This window comes from Epinephelus lanceolatus, chromosome 7 (genome assembly GCF_041903045.1).
Source record: "Epinephelus lanceolatus isolate andai-2023 chromosome 7, ASM4190304v1, whole genome shotgun sequence".
Classification (NCBI taxonomy): Eukaryota; Metazoa; Chordata; class Actinopteri; order Perciformes; family Serranidae; genus Epinephelus; species Epinephelus lanceolatus.
Genome location: NC_135740.1, coordinates 29951194 through 29979142, shown reverse-complemented (window position 1 = coordinate 29979142; position 27949 = coordinate 29951194). Strand labels below are relative to the sequence as shown.

Genomic DNA, 27949 nt, shown 5'->3' with positions numbered 1-27949 from the left:
TGGCTGCACGGACAGCAGCAGCCCACGCTTCGGAGACAGTCTCTTTGCTCCTCCATCACCCAGGGGAGAGGGAGAGATGGAGAGGAGAGCAAATATGTACTGCTGTGGGTCGATCGTCGGGGGGAGGGACGGTGTGATTAAATGGCAGGGAGGAGGAGTAAGATAAAGAGAGACGGCGGCACGGAGAGAGAAAGGGAGCGTCACTGTCGCACACTTTGCAAACTGTCCCGTCGCATTTAAAACGCAATTTGCTGGGCAGTCCAAAGCCTGTAACTTGAACAAAGAAAGGGATTATCATAATTATAGCCTCCTCGGTTATAACCAAGAACATTTTCTCAGCCTTGTGCATGCTTCTCTAAACTTGTAAAAGCTTTTTCCTTTTTTTCCCCTCTTCTTCTATTTCCTAATTTCAGGCACCACCTCACACATCTAACCCCATGTGGGCCTGGAGGAGCAGAGTGAAAGCCTGAAAGGACGCCTGATGGCAGAGGGAGGGGCTCCACACGGCTGAGGTCAGGCCACAGTACACCAGGCCCCTGTGACCACTGCAGCAGCTATGATACCCAGAGCTAACCCTCGACTGGAATCTGTGCACTAAAAGCCTTTTTCATGCAAACTGCCGAAGGCTCACGCTGATGTCCGTTTGGCCGGGCTGCGCCTCGTAACTTCAGTGGCGCAGCCTGACGCTATGTTAACGAGCCAAAGGAAACTAACATTAGCAGCAGGTTAGGGAGAGACTAAAGTAACAGGAACACGCCCAGCCAAGACACTGTGCTTACCAGTATCTGTGTAGTCGTCCGGAGGTGTGAAGCTTTATATGTCCACAGCACAAATTGGACCTTCCATGAGGAGAACTTTAAAAAATGCAAAAAGGAATATGAAGAATATCCCCTTGTTTTGTCAGAATGCCTGTATCTTCAGTGTTTTATTTTCTCCTTGGATGTGTTATCATGGTTGTTATTTTTGTTTGTGTTTTTTGCAGGGAGGTGGTGCGCTAAAGCTTGCGAGAGTAAACTAGATCAGGGCTGGGCTGACTGCATTTCATGTGGCTGCGTGGCGCAGATTGTCAGGGGGTTGACAGCACCCACAACGAGCTTATTTACTTTGTGAGAATGACACATCATCAGTTAAATCCATGATTTATTTAAGACAGCCAAAGTGCCCGCTAGCACAGCGCCTCTGTATGCACACACTGTGTTCCTCTAATCCTCTCAAACTGCTTGTCGCTCTCATTGCTCGCCTCTCCTAAGTGAGCCCTTTACGCTCGTACAGAACCACGCGCACTCACCGTACACACACACACACACACACACACACACACACACACACGTACGCTGCTACATCCAGGCTCTCTATTTACAATACACCCTTCCTTCATTGTGCACAAAAGGCTCCCTGCATGATCAATAACATGTGCCATGCTGCGTCACTAAAAATACAGACATAAAAATGGAGATCCATTTCATCTCTTTGGCTCGCCGGATTTAGAAGCGCTCTCAGTTTTGAGCCAATTTGTATTGTGGCTGAAATTGGGTTTTGTTGAGGAAATGTCTGCCGATAAATATCAGCATGCAGGCGCCTGCTCTGGGATCTTAGCGTTCTCCTGCTGTGTGTGGAGAAAGAGAAGGAAGCAGTTCCAGGCGATAGTGCTGCAAGGCTGAAGCTTTCTCCCTCTTTCTCTTTGCTAGGCCAATTGACACTACAGGGGGGCAACACCACTATAACGCGGTCCTACACTGACATCATCCCTAATAATCCCTCTTCGCCATGTAGATGTGAAAAGAACAGTAGCTATTGATTCTACATGCCTCATTTTCCCGCACTAATGCGTACTTAATTGCTTTTAGATTTACAAAGAAGACGAGTGGTTAAAATGGCTTTGCCCTCATCGTATCAGGGTCGTTGGGAGCATTCTGTTCTAAACATAGCACAGTCAATGAATGCCTTAAAACCAAACTGAATCCATATATAACAAGAGTTAGTCTTTATAGGCTCATTTTTTCATCATTTTTACATTCAGGGAAGGAGGTTGCATCAGGAGGAGTGTGTGTTTGTGCATCAGGAGGAGTGTGTGTTCATGCGATGAATGTGGGCAAATAGGAAGAATGGTGAAGCGTGGATCGCAGAGCATGAACAACCATACCTTGCAACCAGTTAAATAGGGCTTTTATGGGTGAACCCGTGATGCTGGAGGTGCTTGGAGGGACTACAGATCTGACAAACAAGAGAGGAAAGGTTGGAAAAAAAACCCCAATCCATTTTTTGCTCGAGGGCTGGTGGAGAGATCCACTTTGATGTGCCTGCCACAGCGAAATCTCCAGAAGCAGGACAAGAGGATGCCCGAAAAAAGTAAGCTGTGGCTCTTTGTGTTTCTCGGCAAATCATAACGCCTCGTTCTCACAGAAAACGCAGATATACCCAGTTAGGAATTCATCCTAAACCTTAAAACGGCACTCTGACCTCACACACAAGTTTGAAACCCGTGTGCTGCATTCATTACGGGCTCCCCCTCCAGGCACACAGCGCTCACATTTTGACATCGTCCTCCTCAGCACTCGCTGCCTGTTAGTTTTGATACTGTTGCTAGGGAACTGTCCCCAAGGATGCAGTTCCACAGGTTTGCAAGTTGGAAAGGTGATGTACCGTTCATAATACAAATGCTAATAGCCTTAAGGGAAGCAAGAGAGAGCGCCCCTTTTTCGTCTTCTCCACTTCCTCCTCCCCTGAAGCCTGTTGCTGTTTAGCTGCTGAAGACAGTCATTATCATCTGTTGGATCCATCTCCACATGTGCATCACTTAAAGATTTGCTCTGGTGAAGCGCTTACAAGTCAGAACAAAAAGCAGCAGCTCGGCTTGTGGGTGAAAAAAAAAAAAAAGAATAAGCCATGACAAGTAATGTTTATTCATAGACATTAATTTATTGGTATTCACACATCTCATTACGCATTGATGATCGCACTTTTATCTCCATACACAAAATGATGTAACAGTGACAGCGTGTGAAAAGAGGAGAGGAGTAACTCCCTATAGGGCTGCCTGTCATCATAAGCCGTGTTTATTTTAAGACACTATAGAGGGCAGATTGGAATAAATACAGTGGGTGGTTACACAAGTACGGAGGCCCTAAGAGGCAGGTGATGATTTTACTGTTTCCCCCATCTGTGTAAACAGGTGTTTGTTGTTGTAATGCTAATTTCGGCCACAAACGTGCACAACTATCCCATGTTCGAAATAGGATTACAAGCATTCATGTTTCTTCAGGGTGAGTTTAATTTCTCTATGCACTCTAAACACAAGTCATTGTGTGTTAGCAAGTTATATAACATTATTGTCATGTCTCTCTTTCGGCCAGAAATGTATTTTAATCAGTGCTTTCAACCAAGGAGGACTCTTATACATCGCCAGGGCGGGTGTCAGAAAAGGCAGGTATATTTATTCGGGGTGTGTGGTGATTTATATTAAGCACGTTATCTGTGATTCGTGAATGCAACATATAGGCCTACTGACAGTAGCAGTTAGCCCGCTAGCTAGCGAGTGAAAAACATCGAACCAACAGCTAACTAGGGCTGCAACTAACAATTATTTTCATTGTAGACTAATCTGTCGATTATTTCTTCGATTAGTCAACTAATCATTTTATCGAAAAATGTGTTAAAATGTTGAAAAATGTCGGTCTGTCTCTCCCAAACCCTAAAATTCAAACCCTAAAATTATAATTTTCTATGAAAAATGACTCAAACCGATTAGTCGACTACTAAAATAGTCACCAATTATTTTAATAGTCGATTAGTCGTCGTTGCAGCCCTCCAGCTAACCAATCTAAGTTTATTGTAACATTAGTCATGGTAATGGTGACACCTCAGTCCTTACTGGTGGGATGTTTTACCAATAATTTTTTTTTTAAAGATTAGAAAAAACACCTGTTTTCAGTGATGCTAAAAAAAACTGAAAAAATGATTGTGTAAAAATTATATTTTTCACCTGTTTTCACTAATGAGACAAATATTTGAAAAACTTCAACAACTGTTTTCAGTGATGAATATATATATATATATATATATATATATATATATATATGTATGTATGTATTTTTTTTTTAAATTTTTTTCCACCTGTTTTAAAGGATGAAAAAAAAACTTGGAAAATGGATTCTGGAAATTAAAATATTTTCCATCTGTTTTAGAAAAATGATGAGCAGAAAAAAAAAGTCTTTCTTGCCTCTCGGGGCTTCTGTAGTAATGTAATGGACCCACCTAGTGTATTTATTTCAGTCTGCCTCCTCCATTTTGTCTTAAATAAATGCGACCAATGGTGACAGGCAGTTTGCCTCTCAGGGCTTCCTTACACGACACAGTATATGACCATATACAGTTTGTCCCCTTGTGTCGCTCTGCTGCTGTTTGACACCAGCGTCTAAATTAACTCTGATGGCCATTCAGCTGCAGGAGAGCATCTGATCCATGTACACATCTCTGCACTGGTAGTGACTCCCTATATTCCCCACACACATGCCGAAACATACCCTGCTCCCTGTGGCGTGACTGAGGCTGTGTGATTGAAGGAAGCGGCTCTCCACTAGAGACGAGTGTCACCCCAGAGTGGACACTGCTGCTATCTCTCTCCAGACTTCTGTTACTGCATGTAGCCAGCCAACACGCTAACGATCATCACGCCCCTGCCTCTGTGTCACAGACCTCCATGTTTACTATCACATATCTAAGCTTGTATGTCACCTCTCACATAACAGGGCAATGAATCACCTAACCTCAAACAAGGTGTTGATTACACTAACACGTACAGTATATACACACACACTCATACCTTACTGGTGAACTGAGTTTTCTTTTTTTTTTTTAATCACCATTAATATACCTCATTAATCACTCAGATGTTTATCGTTTAATGGTTTTGATTTGATGTTATTGTCCAGCACTCAAACACTTCTTGCTGTCTTTTCTCTGGAGTTTTTAATCTGTATAAAAAGTTTTCTGAAGAAAGGCTTTTTACTGTAATAACAAGTGGGTTACTGGCTGCTTTCTACTCTTTGTGTACAGAAATAAAAACTTTGTATTTGGCAAACTCATTGTCTGCCTGTGCTTTTGTATGTGCCTGCAGTTATCCCTTTGAGAACTGAATAATGAAACTTAACTCAGAATGGTGCCAAACACAGGCTGTTTATATTAATTTTTCTCCTTGTGTTTATATTTGGATTTGTATGTGGCAGAATCAATATTTCCTGTTGAGACTTGAGGCTTGGCTGTTTATCACTCATCTCTCCTGCTGCTTCACTTCCTACACCCGTAATACTGTTTAGTCTAAAGGGGTAGTTCAGGTCTTTTGAAGTGGGGTTGTATGAGGTACTTATCCATAGTCAGTGCAGTAGATGTCAGTCTGCACGCACCCAGTTTAGAGATGCAGACAGTACCATCGCCAAAGCTAAGCAATGTACTGCTGTGGACGGGGGGCAGCAGCAAAATATATTTTAGCCACCTAAAAAAATCAGTATTAGTTTAAAGTAGGGTTGTCGTTAATTTAGATTAATTCATCACAAAAAAAAAACTTTAACAAAATAAATGCTGATTAATCTTGTTCTGTGGTGCCCTTTGACTCAGTGTGTCACTAAAGGCCACAGTGGCTTTGTCTCATGATGGAGGCAGACGAGACAACGCTGCTTGGCCCCGTGAATGGAACTTTTACATTAGTAAGGTATTTTCATACCATCGGAGTACTTCAAGCCTGAAATATCACCTCAACACAAAGCATTTAGCAGCGAACCTGGAGGTCCGAGCTAGCACAGCCTATTGTGCTAGCGCTAGCAGGCAGTCTCGTCAAGTCACACAACCAGGCGTTCAGACAGTCTACCTCCCATGCAAAATGTATTGCAATGGACTACAGATCAGTTTCAGTGGTAGAGGACAGGGGGACAAGACACATCTGCCAAAATTCATTTTAACTGAAATTTTTGAAATACTTTCACAGCAAAAGTTAATGGATGTGATTACTTTAGATGTTTTAATCACGGAGCATGTAATGAATTAGATTTTTTTTTTTTTAAACCCTTGACAGCCCTAGTTTAAAGGTATACTATGCAGGATTGATGGTTACTATTTCTAAACACACTTGCCAGCAAAAGTGAGAGTAAAGCCAACCCCAGATTCACTCTCGTTTGGCATTTTGCCTCGCTTTATTGCATTTTTTCAGCACTGTGTCTCTAGCTTGCATGCTGCCTACATTCTGGCACCTGGTCGCTACCTTTTTGTTTAAAAATCCCAACTACACCTGAGTGCTCTGGGAGTACACTTTCACAAACATCCCAAACACAGACTAAAAGAAAACAGGCAGAGGACACAGTCTCTGCGGAATAATACACCACCACCCACTGAGAGTGGGTCATAAGTGAAGATTGAGAGGGATTACTTCTGTATGAGTCTATATATTGTTCTTTAAAAAAGTCTGGCCTAGTATATCTTTAACTGTACACTATTTTGACAGCTTTACTTTGACTTTGCCGCAGACAGCCCTTTCCGACCAGGAAGACATTAACAGCTTCAGTTGTTCATGTACGCTCTCGTCAAAGCCACCATACTCCATTGAGAAAAACAGTAATTTTAGTGCCCTGGACATGGGAGTTGCTCGTCTACCGTTGCCTCAATCAGTGAGATTGTTTGTGTCATTGTATGACTTTAGTAAATCCGAGTGAACCCTTTGAAATACCAAAATCACACAGTAACACAAACAAACTGACCGATGAAGGCGGCAGTAGCCCAGCAGTTACTGTGTTTGGCAGTAATGTTAAATTACTGTATTTCCCAATGGAGTCTGGCTTTGACAAGAGCGATTTAACGGCTTCAGTTTCCCATCAGAAATGGCTGCCTTACAGCAAGGTAAAGCCCCTGTGTTCCTTTAACAATTCCAGCCCATTTGTCTATTCTGTTTGAGTGCCACCATTTCCTGTCTTATCACAGGTGGCTTTGTTCCCTTTGCTTGTTCTGCTTGAGCCCGGTGCAGCACTTGATTGGCATTTGACCTTCTTGCTGCCCTTATCCCTCGCTGATCTCTTGCTCACTACATTATCTTCGCCTGTGCTGGTGGGCACGGGATTGCTATCTTTATCTGTCGCTCGATTATCTGGTGCACCCTGCCCGTCCTCGTGAACCACGACACTCTCTATATTTTCATTATCTAACCCCTCTCCACTCGCTCTCCCACTCACGAGCTCTTTATTACGCTGCTCTGCTTTCACATCTGGATCTTTCTCTGTTCCTGCATCATCCGCTCCCTGCGTCTCAGCAGGGGTGGGTTTCTCTGAGCTTTCCTTGTCTTCTGCTTTACTGTCTTCTGTCTTCTTATCTGCTTGAGTTTTTCCTTTCTGTGCACATTTGACGAACTTCTTTCTTGCTGCACTCCTTGCCTTGCTCCCACCAGGCCCCCACTTCTCCTGTGTTGTATCCCAGTATGTCTTGTTCTGAAGGGCGTGCTTGGTACGTACTCTCTCAGCCAGCTTTCTCAGTTCCTGGCGGACGAACGGTCTGAACGTTGGGTCTAATTTCTCCACCATGTCAAAGTCCCTCCGAGCTTCATCTTCGTTGCACAAAGCAGCATGTGCTCGTGCCCGCTGGTATACAGCCTTAAAGTTTCCTACAGGAAAAGACAGTGTAGGAGTATGAATGACTGAGATGTTGACATATAAACACTACATGAGGCATCGAGAAGAAACAGGAGGTCAGCAAGAATAAAACTGGGAATGAATAAAAAGTTATAGGGTGAAATAAACTACTAGATGGAGGATGAAACAACTGCACTGAACACCAGCAGTGAGACAGAGACTGACAAAGTAGAAGACGAAAGTTGGGGAGAAGTAAATGAAGGGAAAAGGAAAGCATAAGAACAACCATTTCACATCAGCTTCAACTATAAATAATTCAGTCATAGCAGAAACAAAAAGAAAACAATGAATTCATTTTTGGCTGTGATGTCCATGGGTGGGAGCCGGGGGAACGAAAGAAGAGACTCAGCGATGCGGTTGTGAATGTTTGGTTTCTTCTTTCCCTGGTAAACAGAGAGATCAAGGACTGCTGCAGTGAGAAGGAAGGCGTTTGCTGAGGGCCAGGCATTTGTACGCGCAACTGATCTTGATATTTTTAAGCTCAAAAATGAAGGTGTGTAAGGGGAAAAAACGAGCATGTTTATATATACCCATGTACCTATATTTCCACATCAAAATACGTCTTTTTCTTCCCTCCCCTGCTTCAAACTCTCATCTTCACACTAACATGTATTACCTTTATGTTTCTTTAGCAGCTCGTTGTTGAGCTCCACCACTTGCTGGTATTGTTTGAGCTCCAGCATACACTGGCTCTGGTTGAGAGTGAGAGGAAGACGCACTTTCTCCAGCGACTCCCAGTCCTCGTCCTGTTGATCCACCTGCTGAGCACACAGAGAGGACAAGGTGGGTAGGCGGTGGTGGAGGTGATAGATGGCAGAGGAAATGTCGAGAAGATGAAACAAGAAGCGTGACAACGGAAAAGAGAGATGAAGATATAAGGGGTTGGTAGGAATGATGAAGAAAAGGACACAGAGATGAGGTAAAGGGCGGAGGAATGTAAGAACAGGAGGAGAATGAAGACTGAAGGTGGTGGGTGGATGAGAAGAAGAAGTTTGTTGCGTGTAAAAGGCGTGAGGGAGTTAGACAGCGAGGTGTGGCAGGAGTGAGGGAGTAGAGAAAAGAAGCCCAGGCGAGCGCTGTCATAGTGATATCTCTGTGCTGTTATATTTAGCGCTCTTTTCTCTGCTCTTCACTTTGCTACCTACAATGTCACAGCTGCTCTTCAGTAAAAAAAAAAAAAAAAAAGAGAGAGAGAGAAACAATGACAGATGATTATAGTTTGTGAGCCGCAATCCTTTTGTGAAAATTCTCTCTGGCACATTCGATCCATTCATCACGCTGAATGGAGTGGACTGTTAATATGCTCTGCATCAATCCTCACATCCACCTGGACAATCAATGTCATCATAGAAGGTTTAATTTTACATTTTCCAGAAAATACTACATTACTTCTCATGTGCATGGATGGATTACTGAACAGGCCTAAGCCCAGGGGCTCAAAGTGTTAGTGTCCTCTGTAGCCTTCACATGCAAAATGTGACTCAAATTAACACATGCGAGCCAGGGAGAGATTTAGAATGACCACAAATAGACACAAAAAGACCACAAAGTTACTAAAAATAACTACTAAAAGAGGCAAAACAACCACAGTGAGACACTAAGAGACCAAAGAAATTACAAAATTACCTCAAGAGACCCAATACCAATACATAGAGACACAAAACAACCCTGAAGAGAAACAGAAAGACCACAGAGACACACAAAACAACTATAAAAGGACAACAAACAACCACAAAGAGAAACTAAATATAGAGACACAAAACAAATACAAAGATACACAAAACAACTACAGTGAGACAGAAAATGACCACAAAGACACAAAACAACCACAAAGAGACACTAAACAAAAGAGACACACAATAACACAAAATGACCGCTAAAAGACACAAAACAAATACAAAGAGACAAAAAATGACAGCGAAGACACACAAAATAACCACAAAGAGACACACAATGACTAGAGAGAGACACAAAACGACCACAGAGACACAAAATGACCGCCAAAAGACACAAAACAACCACAAAGAGACACAAAATGACCACAAAGAGACACAAAACGACTACAAAGAGACAGCAAATGACCACAAAAAGACACAAAACAAATACAAAGAGACAAAAAATGACAGCAAAGAGACACAAAACAACCACAAAGAGACACATAATGACTAGAGAGAGATACAAAACGACCACAAACACAAAATGACCGCCAAAAGACACAAAACAACCACAAAGAGACACAAAATAACCAGAGACACAAAATAACCACAAAGAGACACAAAATAACCACAGAGACACAAAATAACCACAAAGAGACACAAAACAAATACAAAGAGACACAAAATAACCACAAACACACAAAAAATAACCACAAAGAGACACAAAATAACCACAAACACAAAAAATAACCACAAAGAGACACAAAATAACCATAAACACACAAAAAATAACCACTAAGAGACACAAAATAACCACAGAGACACAAAACAAATACAAAGAGGAACAAAATAACCACAAAGAGACACAAAACAAATACAAAGAGACACAAAACAAATACAAAGAGACACAAAATAACCACAAACACACAAAAAATAACCAAACACACAAAAAATAACCACAAAGAGACACAAAATAACCACAAACACACAAGAAATAACCACAAAGAGACACAAAACAAATACAAAGAGACACAAAATAACCACAAACACACAAAAAATAACCACAAACACACACAAAATAACCACAAACACAAAAAATAACCACAAAGAGACACAAAATAACCATAAACACACAAAAAATAACCACAAAGAGACACAAAACAAATACAAAGAGACACAAAATAACCACAAACACACAAAAAATAACCAAACACACAAAAAATAACCACAAAGAGACACAAAATAACCACAAACACACAAAAAATAACCACAAAGAGACACAAAATAACCACAAAGAGACACAAATCATCTACAAAAAAAGACACAAAAAATAACCACAAACACACAAAAAATAACCACAAAGAGACACAAAATAACCACAAACACACAAAAAATAACCACAAAGAGACACAAAATAACCACAAAGAGACACAAATCATCTACAAAAAGATACAAAAAACAACTACAAAGAGACACAAAATGACCACAAAGAGACACAAAACAATGACGCAGAGACAGAAAACGACTGCAAAGAGACACAAAATCACCACAAACTCTGTGTGTCTTGCTCCTGTGTAGGAGATATGGTGGGGCCTTTGGCATATCTGTTCTCAGGGGTCCACTGTCTCATGATCCACCTGTACTTGTGTGCATGCTTCTACATCACTTCACTACATACTCAGTGACACTTACTGTATTCTGAAGGTGGTCCACGTATTCTAAGGCCTCCTTGAACTTCACAGAAGCCTCTTCAAAGTGGTTTTCTTTCATGAGGAAGTTTCCTTCGCTCTGCAGCAACATGACCAGTCGTAACATCTGCTGCCAGTCCTTTCCATCCGTTTTATTGGCAGCATTCAGATTGATCTCAGAAGAGCTCGCTTCCTCTTTATTTGTTCCCTCAGTTGGTGTAACTTTATTTCCCCCGGGTTCCTCTTTATGGGCTTCAGCACAGATAACAGAAGGAGATTCTTCTTCACCTTTTTCTTCCCCCACTTCATCTTTACTCTCTGTGGTCACACTTTCGCTGTCCTCTTGTTTCCCTTTGTCTTCCACCACCCCCTTCTCCTCCTCCTCTTCTTCATCTTCATCTGTGTTCTCCTTTTTCTCCAGCATGTTCCAGTATTTCTCCTTCTCCTCCCAGTACTTCTCCTTCATGCTCTCTGACAGCGCCCTCAGCTCTCGGTTGACGAGAGAGGCCAGAGTGACGTCCAGGTGGGCCACCATGTTGAAGTCTCTGCGCGCTTCCTTTTCATTCCACACGGCAGCGTGGGCCTTGGCTCTTTTGTAGTAGCCCTTCACCAAGTCTGGGAAACACAAAAATAACACAACAGGATGATGAGGGAAGAAAAGCATGAATAAAGTCAGAGTTATTAATGTCTAACCCTGAGATATTGAATAATAAACCTGCTCTGCCTGCTGAGGCTGAGGTGGCAATTTGTTTGCATTTGGGACACTGTGTGGGTGTGTAGTGTCAGTGTGTGTAAGTCCAACCAGCCTTGAGTTTGTACAACAAAAAATAAACCAAAAATGCATGCATCTTTATTCTGAACTCAAGCCTTGTGTCTTAACGTAAAAGTTTGACATTGTCCGAAATACTCTTATTCCCTTTACCACTCTCATGTCTGTCTGTTAAACACAAAGCTACAGCCAGCAGCCAGTTAGCTCCGCAACAACACTGCAAACAGTCAGCCAAGCTCCGTCCAGCTATAACAAAATTCACCTTTACATCTCACTAATTAACACATTAAATCTTGTTGTTTTAACTGTAAGGAACAAAGTGTACAAAACTACAGTTTTCTTCATTTTATGGGCAGTTACTGTGCCCGGCCAAGAAATACTGAGACACATAACTCCTCATAAAACAGCAAATTGTCGTTTTTACAGTTTCGTTTTTGTGTGGATAAAACAAACATGATATAGCGAGTTAATTAGTGAGCTTCAGAGGTGGATTTTGTACCTTTGGACTGAGCCAGGCTAGCTGTTTCACCCCGTTCTCAGTCTTTGTGCTCAGCTAAGGTTACTTGCTTTTAGCTGTAACCTTATGTCGAGACTTCAGTACTCACAAGCTACTCATTTGGTATTGATTCCTTTTAACAAATCAAGTGTGTCTGTGTCTGAATCAGTTCAACTTTGACTCTTGGGGGACAGGTCATGTCTACCCAACATCTCTAAACCAGCATTTGCTCTCACCCTGACAGGTTTTATCTCAGCTGCTAGGATCATCCCTTGCTACTGGGAAAGTCAAGTCAGACCTGAATATAGAGAGTGGGTTAAGTTAATTACAGAGTTAATGACAGTCAATGTGCATAACAATAGAGAGTCATATTTGCTTGTCTGGAATCAGATTTTGTCTTTTATAAAAGGACTAAACGTGTCATAGGAGCGAGACACTGTTCTGAAATGAATTACAGTTGTAACATACAGATGGAGGGAGTGGGCTTTAGTTTCTTTTGCGTTGGTTGTATCATAGGGACCTTTTTTTGTTTGTTTGTTTCCAGACTTGATGTGTAGAGTAGGTCACCTGATGATATAAGTATTAGTGCTGTGCTGATGGACTTTTGAATCATTAATGTTATGAACACTACAGAGATGTGTTTTTGTTTAGTCTGTGCTGTTTGTGTTTATGTGTTTGTTTTTTGTGTTGCTGTTCTTAAAATTGAAAAAACACCTCTATAAAATACTTAAAAATCAACAATGAAATTATATAAATACAGAACAGGGGTGGCTGCATCATTTCCAGATGTTTTCAGTACTTTTGTATGATGTTTGTGCCAAAACGGAACTGACATATTTAGCTGGCGTGTGTCACATGACTGTGAAACCATACACCCATCAGTCAAAACATTAAAACCACTGGCGGTTGAAGTGAATAACATTGATCATCTTGTTACAGTGCAATATTCCATTGGGAAACCTTGGGTCCTGGAATTCATGTAATCACTACCTGATATGCTCCACCCACCCGAACACCGTTACAGACCAAGTGAACCCCCTTATGGCAACAGCACTGGTCTATGGCAGTGGTCCCCCATTAGGACAATGCGACATGCCACACCACAAAAACTGCGCAGGAATGACCCCAGGAATGGGACAAAGAGCTCAAGGCATTAACTAGCCCTACAAATACTCCAGATCCCAATCTGATCGAACATCTGAGGGACGTGCTGGTACCCCAGAGATACCGCCAATCCATGGTTGGTGCTACTTGGACCAGACTTGGCTCTGATCTGTCAAGGCCTAACACATTACCTCTGGAGGGTGTCCTTTGGTGTCCGGCACTAATGCATTAGCTTCAGATCTTTTGGGTCCTGTGGGTTGTTAGGCCGGGTAACAGCACGTCCCACAAATGTTTGATCAGATGAGGATCTGGGGAAATTCTAGGCCAGGTCAATGCCTTGAGCTCTTTGTCATGTTCCTCAGGTCATTCCTGAGCAGTTTTCGTGGTGTGGTAAGGTACATTGTCTTGCTGGGGGGCCACAGCTACTGGGAAGTGCCGCTGCCATGAGGGGGGGTTCCTGGTCTACACTGGTGTTTAGGTGGGTGGAGCGTGTCTGGTGGCAACCACATGAATGTCACATCCCAAGGTTTCCCAAGAGAACATTGCATTGTATCAAGATGATCAATGTTGCTCACGTCACCTGCCAGTGGTTTTAATGTTTTGGCTGATCTGTGTATGTGACATCAGCACCAAGCATGCAAAGTCGCACACTGAGAGAACGGCAGAATGGAAGCATAGCGTTGTGTGGTGCTTCTCTTCACCTGTAGATAAAGATACAGCAAGATGGACTATTTGTGACAAAGAAGCAACATAAGACGCCGCTTCAAACATTTAAAAACAACACACCCTGAAGGTTATAAGAAGGCTGGACAAAAACAAGACATGCCCATTATTAATTTGTAAAAACTTTGTTATTAATGGCCGGTGTGTCTCATGTAATTTACTTAAGTGTATTCATCTTTTCTTTCTAAAAAATGACCATTAATTTAAAAAATCACATACCCACTAAAGAAATGATCCATATCAGTGAAGTTGCAACTAAAAATATCTGTATCATATTAAATTTTAAAAGTTTGGTATCGCCCATCCCTACCACGAGAGAGGCATCAATCTTCTCATTATCAGACCAACAAAGAGAAGACTCAGCTGCAGGACTCAAAAACACAAGGTCTTTACTAAAAGGAGGTTGATGCACAGAAAAAAACAGTCCAAAAATACAAACAAAGGTTTCCAAAGGCAGAGGGCTTAAGCAGAATACAAAGATGCAAAAATTAGATCAAACCAAAGAGAACACTGAGAATGAATGGCTCAAACATGTGCTTAAACAACTGAGAACGAACTGGCACCAGACAAAGGGCGGCATGTGGGCTGAATACACAAGGGAGGAGAGGTAATGAGGGACAGGTGAAACCAATCAGGGCAGGGCAGGTAATCACACAGGAGGGAAACACACAGGGGCAGGAAGTACCTGCAACGAGAGACAAGGGTGAGTAAACAAGGAAAGCATGACCTTGATGGGGGCCTCAGGGTGTAACACTTATCTAACTCTTCACCAGGAGATTAATATCTTTCCCCAAAATGTTGTACTATTCTTTTTAACCACATGCACACACACATAGAGACACACACACACATAAACACACTGTGATTCCTCTGCTTCAGTAGAATAGGCTCATGTGCTTTGTCAGAGACCCACTGAAGGCTCAGTTTTTCTGTTCCTCTGCATTTAATTTCCCTCAACGCTAAATCTTCATTCAGCCAACATTTAAACAGATTTCTTTGTCGCCTCTGGCACAAGCTGAGACACTGCAGCGAGCCGCCATTGGGTGCTTTTTTAAAGAGCAACTGGGCTGAGGGGATGAAACAGCAGTAGAGTGGCTGACTTGAACTGATACAGACAATATGATTTTGACGACAGGAGGAACAACACCAAGGGGAAGGATGTAATTAAAGTTGAGAGGAAGAGGAGACAAAAGTAGAAAGGAGGGGGAAATGAAACTCTGTGGAGCCAGAAAAGGGCTGGAGAATGGCAACTAAAGACACTGAAAAGGAGAAAAGGAGAAGAAGGGAAAGGTGGAGTGATGCTGGTGTGGGATGGATCACTCTTATAAGCCCGATGAAGAGGGCTGCAGCTTTGTGACGACAGCTTGTAATGGGTCAGTGGAGCTTAGAACTCCTGTCCATCATTCCCATGATACTGCCTCACTCTCATGCTCACTCCCAAACAAGTTTACACCCTCTCTCCTGCCACACGAGCTCAAGCGCAAACATAATACAGGCACACACATCCACAGCTGTACACCACCTCCTGCTACACACACACACACACACACACACACACACACACAAAGACGAATATAAAACTGGGACTCCGGGCTGAGGGACAGAGAGTAAAATAAAAGCTGCCTCTGTGGATCCTGTCTCTGGGTGAGGGGCATAATTCATAAGGCTTTGAAGTGGAGACTGCCAGCATGTGAGCTCCTCTAGGATTATATGAGTAGCCATGGGTATGACAGTACAATGCCCAGGGCTGCTCCAACTGTAAAACCCTTTGTAATGTCAACTGCAGCCCTCCTACATGCTCTCTCAATGAATACACAGCTGCTACATGCTACAGCCACTGCAATAAAGCCAGCACGGGCTTCAGACCCTGACCCGTCAAATTTTACAACATTCTGAAATCATTGTTTTTCTCAGTGTTCATATCCAGGGGTGGAAGTAACTCGGTACAGGCTCTCATTTTACTCATCACTGAGCAGCTTTTCGTGAACATGAATACAAAGAGTAGTTTGACATTTTGTGAAATACTATTATTTGCTTTTTTTTGCTGAGAGTTCGAAAAGGAAATTGTTACAACTCTTGTGTCTGTCTGTTAAAAACCATGTTAAAGAAGGAGATGGTTAGCTCAGTGTGGCACAAGGACTGAAAGCTGGGGGGAAACAACTAACCAGGCTTCCATTTAAAGGTTAAAGAAAATAGTTTCACGCTAAGTTAAGGAAAGCACGCACATCCAGATGATAAAAAACTAGGGACCAAAAAATACAGTCTGCACACCAGACTATGCTCCTCTAATTATTTTCTCTGAGGTAATTTAATTGAATACTTATCGGAACATAGCTTAGTGTGCAGGCTATTTTTGTGTCCTAAAGAAAACAGTTTACCAGCCATAGACTGTATAAAAGAAGTGGATGTAGCCTCTGGGAAGTGAAGCCAATGCAGTAGTGCCTTAAACCTGCATTTCTTTTAATGGCCAGCAGGGGGCGACTCAACCAGTTACAAAGGGAAGTCGGATTGTAAAGAAGTCTATAAGAAAATTACCCTACTTCTCAGTTGATTTATTACCTCGTTAAGTCTTAATTCCTCACTAAAACGTGGTGTTCATTTTGTAAATTTTGGTCCCATAAAGAGTCAAATGGATGATAAATGAGGGTTGGTTTAGGGTGTGACATTTGACAAATCACTACAATTGTGACCTGTCAATAGAGTTCTCGGTGTCTCGGTCAGATTCAGGTCACATCATGGATGTATAAAGAGAACTGGATACAGCGTTGGAGGCGGTGAAAATTGTTTAGTTACTAGATTTCTTGGTGTAAAATTACCTGCATCTTCCACATCCATTGTTTATTAGGCCTATATCAAAATATGGAAATGCGGAACAGCTGGAGCTACCTGTGCCATGCTGCTTCTTTGCTTAAAATGAGGATTTTTCAAAAGTTTTCCACCGGTGGCAGATTTGTTTGATTGGATGAACACAGCCTCCTTCTTTCATTCCTTCAACCACCCTCTTGTGAAGGTCAGCATTGCAATATTTTCACATATCCAAAAACCTGTTGATATCCAAGTCTTTGCTAATGTTAAAAATAAGTTATGTGTCTCCTTTCAACCAGATATGTGGGCTTTTCTTTTGGGCATGCATCACCACACCACAGCTTTGCAAACTGCTGGCGAGTTGGTCTGTGAACAACACATCCATAACAACACACAGTGTTGACTGTAAACAAGTGAGAGGTTGTGTGTTGCAAAATGCTGTAAAAACCCTGATTGAGACGCATATTAAACCCAGCATATCCCATGTATCTTTATCCGAAAATGCTAAATTCAGTAAAAGGCCTAAATTGTGAATAACCAAATAGAATACGCTGTTTCAATGACCCATATGAAATTTTGAATAATATTGGAGTATTAGTGTGCATATAAACATAGTCAGTGAGTCCCTGCACATTCACCCCAAACTTCTGCATTGAGCTTAACTGAACAACTCATTTCAGGAAGTGATTCAGTTCAGTTCGTTCACCCAAAATGTTCTTTTGAATTAAACATTTGCGAACAACACACCTCTAGCGCCAGCTCTGTGTAACTGTCAAATCTACCGCCAGTAGACAGTTAGCTTAGCTTAGCAAAAATACTGAAAGCACAAACAGCTATCCTGGCTCTGTAGCTTTAAAGTTGTTGGCAATATGAATTTCTACATTTGAAAAGAGACAACCTAGAGGAACATTTTGCTGCTCACAATAGTCTTTTCTTTTTTTAATCTGTACTTTCCTCTGCTGTAATTTTTTCATTAAGACAAATAACATACACAACATGTAGCAACCACACACGGCATGGAACACATATACATATCTGGGGATCATGTCTTCATGGCTAAGCCTCCCTCTGGCCACCAATTCAGACTTGCCATTAGCATGTTAACTGATTCCGCCCAAACAAGTACCATAACATATACACATCAACAACACATACACACACCAACACACATTTCCACAAATGATGTAATATATAAAACAGGCAAACACATGCCGACAAACACACAAACTCACAAGCATAAACATACACACAAATGTGCAATAAATAGGAGTATTTATTAGACTATTTATTCTATTTCTCCAAAACCTTAAAATAAGGAGTGAAAGAATAAACCAGCAGTAGCTCTTTAGCTGTGCTCATAGGCTTCTCAGAGGTTTCTCAACTCTGAGAACAGATAAAACACCCAGAGTTGAGACTTGAATTTGATCTAAGACAAATTTCTAAAGTTGTGCTGGCTCATTTATCAGACAAGTTTCGATCTCACTGTTATCCCAAGAGCTGATTATATCAGACAAATAAAGATGACTGCAGTAAGAGAGGGAAAAGAGCATTTTAAGGTCTTCAGTTAGGATCAAGCCCAAGAGAAAGGCTATTTCTCATAAACTGAAATTAAGAAGTATGAGAAAATGGTAAAAATTTCACAGTGATGTTATACTGAGCTCAGTTATGATTGGGAGGAATAGGTTGGACAAAGAAGAGATCTTATTTTGAAATTACCTTTCCTCTAACTGCTTCCCCCTGGTTCAGGTCTTTATGCTAAGCTAAGCTAACTTCCTCCTGGCTTGGCCACATATTTAGCCATCAGACATGAGAGTGGTATCAGTCTTCTTATGTCACTCTCTGCATCAAAGCCAATAAGCATATTTCCCAAAACTGCTGCAGCTGTGTGAATGTGAAGTTAAGTGACAATGGAAAATTAATTGATTAATTAGTAATCAGAATACAATTCAATCTAAGTCCAACCAGGCATTTACCTTTGTGTTTCTCCAGCAGCTCGTTGGTGTGCTCTATAACTTCATAATACTCCTCCAGCTCCAACATACACTGGCAGTAGTTCAGCTCCAGGGGGATGATCATTCGACCCAAATTAATGTAGTCTATATCACCCGGCATCTCCTACACACGCACAGATGGAAGAACAGGACCACGATCAGTGCTGTTGTGTTTGTTGGCATCTCCTACACATATTTTAATAAATTATTTGAATTCTGTAGTTTTAAATATTTTCACACAGACTCAAACATGACATGACTTTGGGACACTGAAGGATACCCAGAGCATCATCTCTGCCGAGCAGAGCTTTACACGCTGTTAGCGCACAGGCCAACTATCTGTAAGCCTCCAACATCAAACTTGTGAATATGTCCAAAGCTGCCAGAAATCACTCTCTCACACAAAAGGATCCTCTCCACTCTTATCAGAACATCTCATACATAACTCTCCCTCCAGTATTCCTTCAGCCTTACTTCTCCCTCTCATCTTAGACAGTTCTCCACAGCTCTCCCTCCTCTTTCCTTTGCCAGCCCTCCCACCCTACTGCCTGTAATCAGAGACACAGTGAGAAAAACAGGAAAACAGGAATCTCCCACTGGAAAAGAGCTGCAGTTGCATGTCCCAAAAACCTACAATCACGAGAAAACCTCAATATTAACAAGCTTTCACATCACTCATATTACTCCCCCTATCCCATCTTTCTTGCCTAATCCTTCACTCACTCTGGACTGGACTGTTTTCAGCAGCAGGACGGCCTCTTTGTACTTGCTGGCAGCCTCTCTGAATCGTCTCTGCTTGACCAGTGCATTGCCCTGCATGTGGAGAATTGGCACCGTCTGCAGCTTCTCATCCTTTTCCATCATCCATGACTCTCTTTGGTAGGACATGGGGTCTCCCACCTGGAAGCCGCCGAGGCAGGAGAAGCACAACAGAAGGAGTATGTTAACAGGAGAAAAACTCCACTGATGGAGGCACGAGTGAATGCTAAGTAGGTAGAAGTGGCTGAAAGAAATTAAAAGGACGCTTCGGATTGTTTGAAGTGGGGCTGTATGAGGTACTTATCCATAGTTAGTGTGTTACCTACAGTAGATGTCAGTCAACACGCCCCCAGTTTTGAGAAGTGGGTAGGAGCACTGCCATGAAAGCTAAGCAATATACTGCTGTGGACAGGGCTAGCAGCAAATTTTATCCATCCTAAAAACAATCAATATCAGTGTAAGTGTGAGCTATATTAATATTTTTGCCACTTAACCTTGCCAACAGTCAGCATTTTCCAACAGGCAACCATTTTAATTGATCTCTTCAAAGCCAGACCCCACTGAGAAAAACAGTAGTTTAATATCGCTGAACACAAGAGTTGCTGGTCCAAACCTGCCTGGCTCAGTGAGTTTGATTGTGTTATTGTGTGACTTTGAGGTTTCAAAGGATTAGTCCGAATTCATTGAAGTATTACAGAATTACACACAATTACAGAAACAAACTATGTGACTGACGCAGCTGTAGACCGGAAGCTCCTGTGTTCAGGGAGCTAAAATTACTGTTTTTCTCAATGAAGTCTGGTGGCTTTGACGAGTGCATAGGAGAGGAACTGAATCCATTAATGGCTTCCCTGTCAGAGAAGGCTGTCTGCATCAAGGTAAAGCAGTGAAAGTAGTCTAAATATAGGATACACTGGCCAACCGCCAACCACTGTAGGTAGTTTAAGGGCCCTGACATACTAAGCCAATGGTCAGCCATTGGTCAAAGTTGGGCCGTTGATGAGCATCTGCTGCCCTCGTTGTTGTGATGTTGCCCCTCATTTGCTTTTTTTTTTGGCACACCCCGAGTTTGGAGAAGAAGGTAGGAGTACTGCCATGAAAGCCACAGCAGTATCAACATGTTGAATTGGTGTCGCTACAGCGGAGCCCATCAGTCAATAAAATCACTGATTGGCAGTTCACTCAAGGCATGAGAAGAGAAATGGAAGTGAGGAAAGTAAACAAACAGCCTAAGTCAAGAGGGAGTGAAACCAAAACAAACTTGTTACATAAGCTAAGTTTATTTTGCTTCAGCCACTGATCTCTTCAGCTGAAACATTTTGTGATGGTTTGTGTTATCCTTCACTGGCACACAGTATATATGCTCTGTTCTTTCACTGTTGGATTGTGTTGATAATATGCTAACTGGCTAACAAGCGTCAAGATGGTCTTCCAATTTCCCTTTATGAATGAGGATTACAAACGTCGTCTGCTGGTGTGGAGAGGTATTTCCTCTCAAGCAGGCGCAGAACGTATGTGCTGGCTGACCCTTGGCTGTAGTCTTTGCAGTGTGTTCTTGTGCAATTTCTTTGGCCAAGACACCGTGACGTTATGCAGCAGGAGGCCTTCATCGCTGCTAGTCCTCTAAAGTCATCTGAGCCTTAATACTGTGACTAAAGTACCTCATAAAACCCCACTTCCAAAGATCCAAACTTTACTTTTAAGTACATTTACTCAAAACAAACTTTAAGTTGTTCCAGTACCACTTTCAGATATGCCTCTGATACCGCCTTGGATGCTGGATTGGGTATCAACAAGTACACAAGTCTCTGCACCTTTGCAGTACCACATAATCAATTATTCATTGACAAACTTTAAAGTAGTTTCACACATGGATAAGACGGCACTTCTCCCAGTGATCAGTTCTTCTCCACTGCTCTGAAACAGCAGCCTACAGTGCAAGTTGTCGTCCTCAGCCACTTGCAACTACTGTTTTAGAGCAGCAAAGAGAAATGGATTTTGTGTAAATAATGTAATATTAACCACTAGCAAAACATCAGATTACAGTAGATAATAAAAGAGAGTTATATTGTGTTCATTGTCTGTATGTATTTGTTCAAGTTTTACAAAGGGTTTAACTGTAGCCATGCCGTATAACAATGATGGCAATTATTTCACATCCATGCAGGGATGGCATGAAAGAGCTGTTCAATTATTATTTTTTAAGCAATGGTATTGGATAAGTTATTGGTATCTGCCTATACGCAATTTCAGGAATCAGTATAGGGAAGGACAAAGTGTTATGGTAACATCCATCCATTTTCATCCGCTTATCTGGGGCCAGGTTGTGGGGGCAGCAGGCCAAGCAAAGCACCCCAGACAACCCTCTCCCCAGCAACGTTTTCCAGATATGTAATCCCGCCAGCGTGTTCTGGGTCTGCTACGGGGCCTCCTACCAGTGGGACGTGCCCGGAACAACTCTAAAGGAAGGCACCCAGGAGGCATCCTGATCAGATGCCTGAACCACCTCAACTGACCTCTTTCAACACGAAGGAGCAGCGGCTCTACTCCGAGCTCCCTCCAGATGTCTGAGCTCCTCACCCTATCTCTAAGGCTGATCCCAGCCACCCCATGGAGGAAACTCATTTCAGCCACTTGTATCTGCGACCTCATTCTTTCGGTCACTACCCAAAGCTTATGACCATAGTTGAGAGTTGGGACATAGATGGACGAGTAAATCAAAAGCTTTGCCTTCCGGCTCAGCTCCCTCTTCCCCATGATGGTCCGGCGCAGCGCCTGTGTCACTGCAGAACCCACACCAAACCGCAGATCCATTGCACGCTCCAGTCTACCCTCACTTGTGAACAAAACCCTGAGATCCTTGGACTCCCTCGCTTGAGGCAGTAACTCTCCCACAACCTGGAGGGGGTAATCCACCGGAGAGATGTTTCCCATATGAGATATGGGAAACATCTCCACACAAAATATTTGATATTGAATTCAAGGTACTTTATGCCTCTACTCCAGCATCTTTCAGAGGGTAATGTATACTTTTTATATATTTGTTTGACAGCTTGTTACTTTGATTTTACCTACGAAACATGACATATTTAAAGATTAAAGGACTTGCATAACCAAACAGATGTTTTCAGTTGTGTTGCTGATTAGATCTGCTCAGGTTAAAGTTGTGTGACTCTCTGTAAGCACATTTTTCTGGTACTATTGTTATTTTAAATGGACTTTTACTTGTGACTGTTTTTACATTGTGGTATTGTTGCTTCTACTTAGGCTAAGGATCTGAATACTTCCTCCACCACTGAAGGGCTGTCAACTTGTGTGGGGAAATGCATTGTGAAGTTTTCTGAAACAGGGAGGATGTTAATTTCCTGCCTCTGCTGGACCCCCCGGTGAGTCTCAAGCTTGTTCTGGATAGCATATTCCTTCAAAGCTGAAGGAGAACTTGTCATCTCTGTCACTGGATTTTCAAATAACAGTATGTAGGAGTGCCTCGATTCTAAGAGGAGGGCTGGATGAATAAGTAAATGTCTTTTTCTACTGTCAGCTTATGTTTACAGAGTCTCAAATCTGAGAAAAGCTGATAATGAGCGGACAGATGATTGTTCTACATTGTCATCTCCTTTGCTATCCACTGTGACATACAGTTTTTTGCCACTGGTGCTTACCTGCAACAGCTCCATGATGAATATAAGTGGTTGAGGAGTTCTCATGAGCTCATCCAGCTCTGGGTAACCAGTGGAGTGATAGTGGAACAAGTTTCCCATGCCGCACATGTGTCTCTGGCCCTCTAGGGGGTCTTTCCCCTGAGCGATTAGCCTCATTCCCTTGGACACGATGGGGTACAAGCCTGTGTGCTGCAAAATGATCTCATCAACAAAAACATAAACAACGGGTCTGCAACAAGACATCGAAGCACTTAATCACGCTAACCCCCTGGTGCTGCCAGCCAGCGCCAATCAGCCCTACAAGGAAAACACAAAAAAATGGCCACAATTTCACTTGCAAATTACATTTTTCTCCAAAGGAAAACCATTTAAATTTGCACAAAAAGATTGCTCTGTTTGTGTTTATAATACTGAGCATGTAGGAGCCTTCAGAAGGTTGATTAATGTGCATCATAATGACAAGCAAAGCTTCCATTCCTCGCTCATGAGCACTCATTAGGACCTCTTTTAGGAGGCCTAATATCTGTCTGTGTGTGTATGTGTGTGTAAAGTCTGTAGTTTAACTCACAACAGCATCACACCAGAACTCAGCCACCTCTCCAACCCTCATAGACATCAGCAGGGTCTCCCAGACCTCCATCTTGAACATCTTCCCAACAAATATCTCAGCCGGCCTGCCAGCCAGTCGACTGTCATCGATCACTGTTCGTTCAAAGTTGTCCAGCAGTGTCTGGAAATTGAAAACCAGCTGGGAAAGAAGGAGCAAGCAGGGGATGGAAAGTGTTACAGGGTGGAAATTAAAGAATTAAACTCTTCATCATTTACTTTTTACTTTAAGGGAATACTTCAGCCCATAAATGATCATTTGTTAATCACTTACTCACGCTGTTACATACACTGAACAAAAATATAAACGCTATGTCTGCAATATAAACACTTTTGTTTTTGCTCCCATTTTTCATGAGCTGAACTCAAAGATCTAAAACATTTTCTATGCACACAAAAGACCATTTCCCTCAAATATTGTTCACAAATCTGTCTAAATCTGTGTTAGTGAGCACTTCTCCTTTGCCGAGATAATCCATCCCACCTCACAGGTGTGGCATATCAAGATGCTGATTAGACAGCATGAATATTTGCACAGGTGTGCCTTAGGCTGGCCACAATAAAAGGCCACTCTGCTCTATATTCTTGGTCAAATGTGTCTAAAGGCTCTGGCGGATGTGAAAAACGTGGAAAATTTTAATAACAGACAAAAGTTTTGGACTTAGTGTGCAAACATGATTGACACAACGTGAGATCGTATTTATTTTTAGACATGCAACAATGAAAATGAAAAAAACAAACAGTGTGCAAAGGTCTTAACTTGGACCCCAATGACTTCATTCCTTTTTGAATTTTCTCCTTTAATGGATTCTCCATTCACCGGGGAGGCATGTGAGAAAAACAGTGTTTTGTTTACCAATTCAGTGTAACACGGGGTGAGTAGTTGATATACAAATAGTTATTTGGGGGGTGAAGTATTCCTTTAAAACAAATTGAGTTCATGTACTGAAGAATCCTCTGTGGAAATGTTTCACAGGAGGTCCTTGAATAATGTATGTATCCATGTATAGGTACATATAGGCTATGTATGTTTTCTATTCTCCTTTCTCTGACATTGATACATAACAGTTCACAACAGATGGAGAAAAACACTTTGTCAACCTTTACAATATGCTTGATGTATGTATTTTCAAAATATTTAATTGGACTGAATACTGTCACATATTTCTGTCACTCCTTATGTAACACATACATGCTGGTGTTCATTATGTGTTCCATCTGTTTGTGTGCATGTGAAAGACTTCTTCACCATTTCTCCGACTGTACAGATTACATTGGCTCCATGTAACCTTCTATTTATAGCTTGACAGATTGTGTATAATGGTATGATAACTGTGTGAGCTACTGGGAATCACCTCACTGGTGACGGACACACGCACGCGCACACACACACACACACACACACACACACACACACACACACACACACACACACACACACACACACACATTGTAATTCAGACACACAGGTAAATTCATGCTGGCATTGTCATGGAAAATGTTTGTCACAGTGTCCAGGCCTGGTGCCATATGGCTGGATTTGACTTGGAGGGGAAAAAAGTCAGTGACCAGCGGATCAGTGGATGAACAGAAACACAGACACTGTGCCAAAAAACATGTTGCAATTTGGTTGACCAAATGTTTGCTCTGTGTGTAAGAGCCAGATACAGAATACATTTCCTCACTTAATGAATAATTCAACAGGGTCTAATTGAAGTGGGCAATGCAACACATAGATAAAAATAGACCTTTTTTTTCCTTTGGAATATTAATTACATCACAATGATAATTATGTGAGGACTAATTTCCTATCATATTGAGTTTTAGTCTAGTGATATTTAGGTTATTGTATTAACTGAGACTTTCTACCTTTGTCCCAGGTGGAAAGTGTGGCAGCGGTCCAGAGCCTCCTGCCAGAATCTTCTTCCTGACTCCCGGATGGTTGAGCAGGTACGTCTCCTCCATTGTCACTCTGCCTTGAGCAGTACCAGACAGAAAAGTGTGTGTTTTGGAGATTTCCTTTTCCCCTCTCTGGGTCTGTGTTCTTCTGGCTTCCTAATTAGCCTAGTGGAGAGAGTCTTGGCTGGTTAGCTGCTCTCTGACAGATGGCAGGATTAAGCAGGGTTTGGAGGTGGACACTTTAATCTGAGGAGCTAATCTCTTGCCTACCCCTGCAATTGGTGGGCAGTCCCTGCGGAAAGGAGCAGGAGAGGCGGGGATGACCACAGAACCCACGAGAAAGGCCCAGATCACTCTCGAAGAAGTTAAGATCATTGGAAGGAAGCATAAGCGGCACTGATGGGAGGCCTCTACCTTACACAGGAGGGTGGAGAGGAAGTGGCTCATTAACCTCTGACAGTAACAGTGCCTAAATTTGAACCAGGGCTGCAATCAGTTATTTTCAGTGTTGATTATTACAACCTGAAGCCCAAGGTCATGTCATGAATTTCTCTTTTTTATCCTCTCAAAAACCCAAAGACTTTCAATTTATGACCACAGAAGACAAAGAAAAGCAGCAAATCCAATATTTGAGACTCAGGGAGGAATTTTTGCTTGAAAAATGACTTTAGTAGCAAATAAAAAGAGTTGCAGATTGATGATTTCAGCTCTAATTTGAACAGGAAGAGATCTAATATGTGAGAAACTCAAAAATGATTAAACCTGGGATTTTGAGTTTAAGTCTAAATTGTCCCAATAAGGTTTAAATCCAGTGAACTCAGCAGAAGTTACACTAAAAACATTAGTAAGCAGTAACAAAGATACAATACTGTCTGCTGCCAGTGCCACAGTCAGCTAAAATGTAACCCAGTTTAAAGACACAGTGAAATGAAAAATACATTTTCCAAATTCGTTCTTAACTTTGTGTCCCTGTGATCATTGTTAATCTCTTGTGACGTGCTAAATATGTGCCAAAAAAATCTGTGCCTCTCATCTCTCTTCCTTGTAATGCATAAAATATTTTTGATGACTCATCTTGACATAAATTGAACCAATGAAATGTGATTCAGAGTGACTGGCTAACCCATTATATAAAGCTGCACTTGGCTGTTAGCTAATGTGAGGAGCTAGCAGAGTAATATAGTAGGATGTGTGTGTGTGTGTGTGTGTGTGTGTGTGTGCTTGGATTTTAGCTGGTAAACCTATGAAATCAATTAGTGTGGTAAGTGGACCTGCAGTTGTGTGGGGCCTTTCTAGTCATCTGACCACTTAAAGCACGTTTTACCCATTCACCCATTCACCCATTCACACACACCCTGTACAAGCTAGGTAACACACTCACACAGATGGAGCAGCCACGGGGAGCAATTTAGGGTTCAGTATCTTGATCAAAGATACTTCAACATGCAGACTGGAGGAGCCAGGGATCAAACCACTGATCTTCTAATTGGTAGATGACTTGTTCTACCTTCTGAGTCACAGATGCCACTGATTGAGGTATAATTTCTGAATTTAACCTTTAATTGCCACCTTCCTCCTTTTGGTGTTACATGGCCCATGATGTAGTATGAAGGATTTGATTTAAACCACCATACTTCCTAAACCCTGCCCACATATTCAGATCTCATAGAAAAAGTCATATTACATATGTTAAAGGAATGTCTGGTCAACAGAAAATCCAAAAACTGAGAAAATTCTTGATGAACTTAAGTAAGAGGTCTGTGTTTAACAGCACAGCTATATCAAAGCATCTGTTTACAAAGTCTCACACACCTCATGTAGTATAATCCAAGTCTCGTCTATCCTGTTGTATGCTCAGTGATAATAACAATAATAGTAATAAACTTTGTCTATAGCACCTTTCAAAATACAGTGATTTGAATAAAAGACAAATAAAACAAGATAAAAGTGTTAAAAACAGAATATACAATACAGAGTAAAACACGCAATAATGAAGCAGGTAAAATCAACAAAAGGCAGTTTTAAACAAGTAGGTTTTCAGACGTGATTTCAAAGATGAGACTGAGTTTGCAGCCCTGATCTCCTCAGGCAGGTCATTACAAAGTCGAGAGCTCTGACTGCAAAG

The 27949-nt window shown here is 41.9% G+C and overlaps 2 protein-coding genes across 4 annotated transcripts in view; one reads left to right on the top strand and one right to left on the bottom strand.

The window, feature by feature from the left end:
- drp2 (dystrophin related protein 2) overlaps nucleotides 1–5080 on the top strand; it is a 197279-nt gene extending 192199 nt beyond the window's left edge. For all 3 annotated transcript variants that reach the window (XM_078169424.1, XM_078169423.1, XM_033633165.2), the window contains exon 24: nucleotides 414–5080. In XM_078169424.1, coding sequence (XP_078025550.1) covers nucleotides 414–433 — 20 coding nt within the window. In that variant the 3' untranslated portion in view covers nucleotides 434–5080. The remainder of the gene's footprint in view (nucleotides 1–413) is intronic.
- On the bottom strand, nucleotides 5071–26014 carry LOC117260633 (uncharacterized). Its single transcript, XM_033632628.2, has 8 exons — nucleotides 25795–26014; nucleotides 23888–24067; nucleotides 23320–23508; nucleotides 19622–19798; nucleotides 18881–19022; nucleotides 11015–11625; nucleotides 8284–8428; nucleotides 5071–7639 (listed from the first exon to the last, which is right to left on the bottom strand). Exons 1-8 carry the CDS (start codon nucleotides 25888–25890, stop codon nucleotides 6927–6929), a joined length of 2253 nt encoding a protein of 750 aa, XP_033488519.1. The 5' UTR covers nucleotides 25891–26014; the 3' UTR covers nucleotides 5071–6926.
- Nucleotides 26015–27949: the final 1935 nt, after the last annotated feature.

Excerpts from the sequence above, each read along its gene's own strand:
- LOC117260633 (XM_033632628.2), bottom strand. The coding sequence starts at position 25,890 with ATGGAGGAGACGTACCTGCTCAACCATCCGGGAGTCAGGAAGAAGATT. Across the intron at positions 19,799-23,319 it reads TCATCATGGAGCTGTTGCAG|GTGGGAGACCCCATGTCCTA; the intron begins GTAAGCACCAGT and ends GGCGGCTTCCAG. Across the intron at positions 7,640-8,283 it reads GCTGCTAAAGAAACATAAAG|GAAACTTTAAGGCTGTATAC; the intron begins GTAATACATGTT and ends CTTTTCCTGTAG.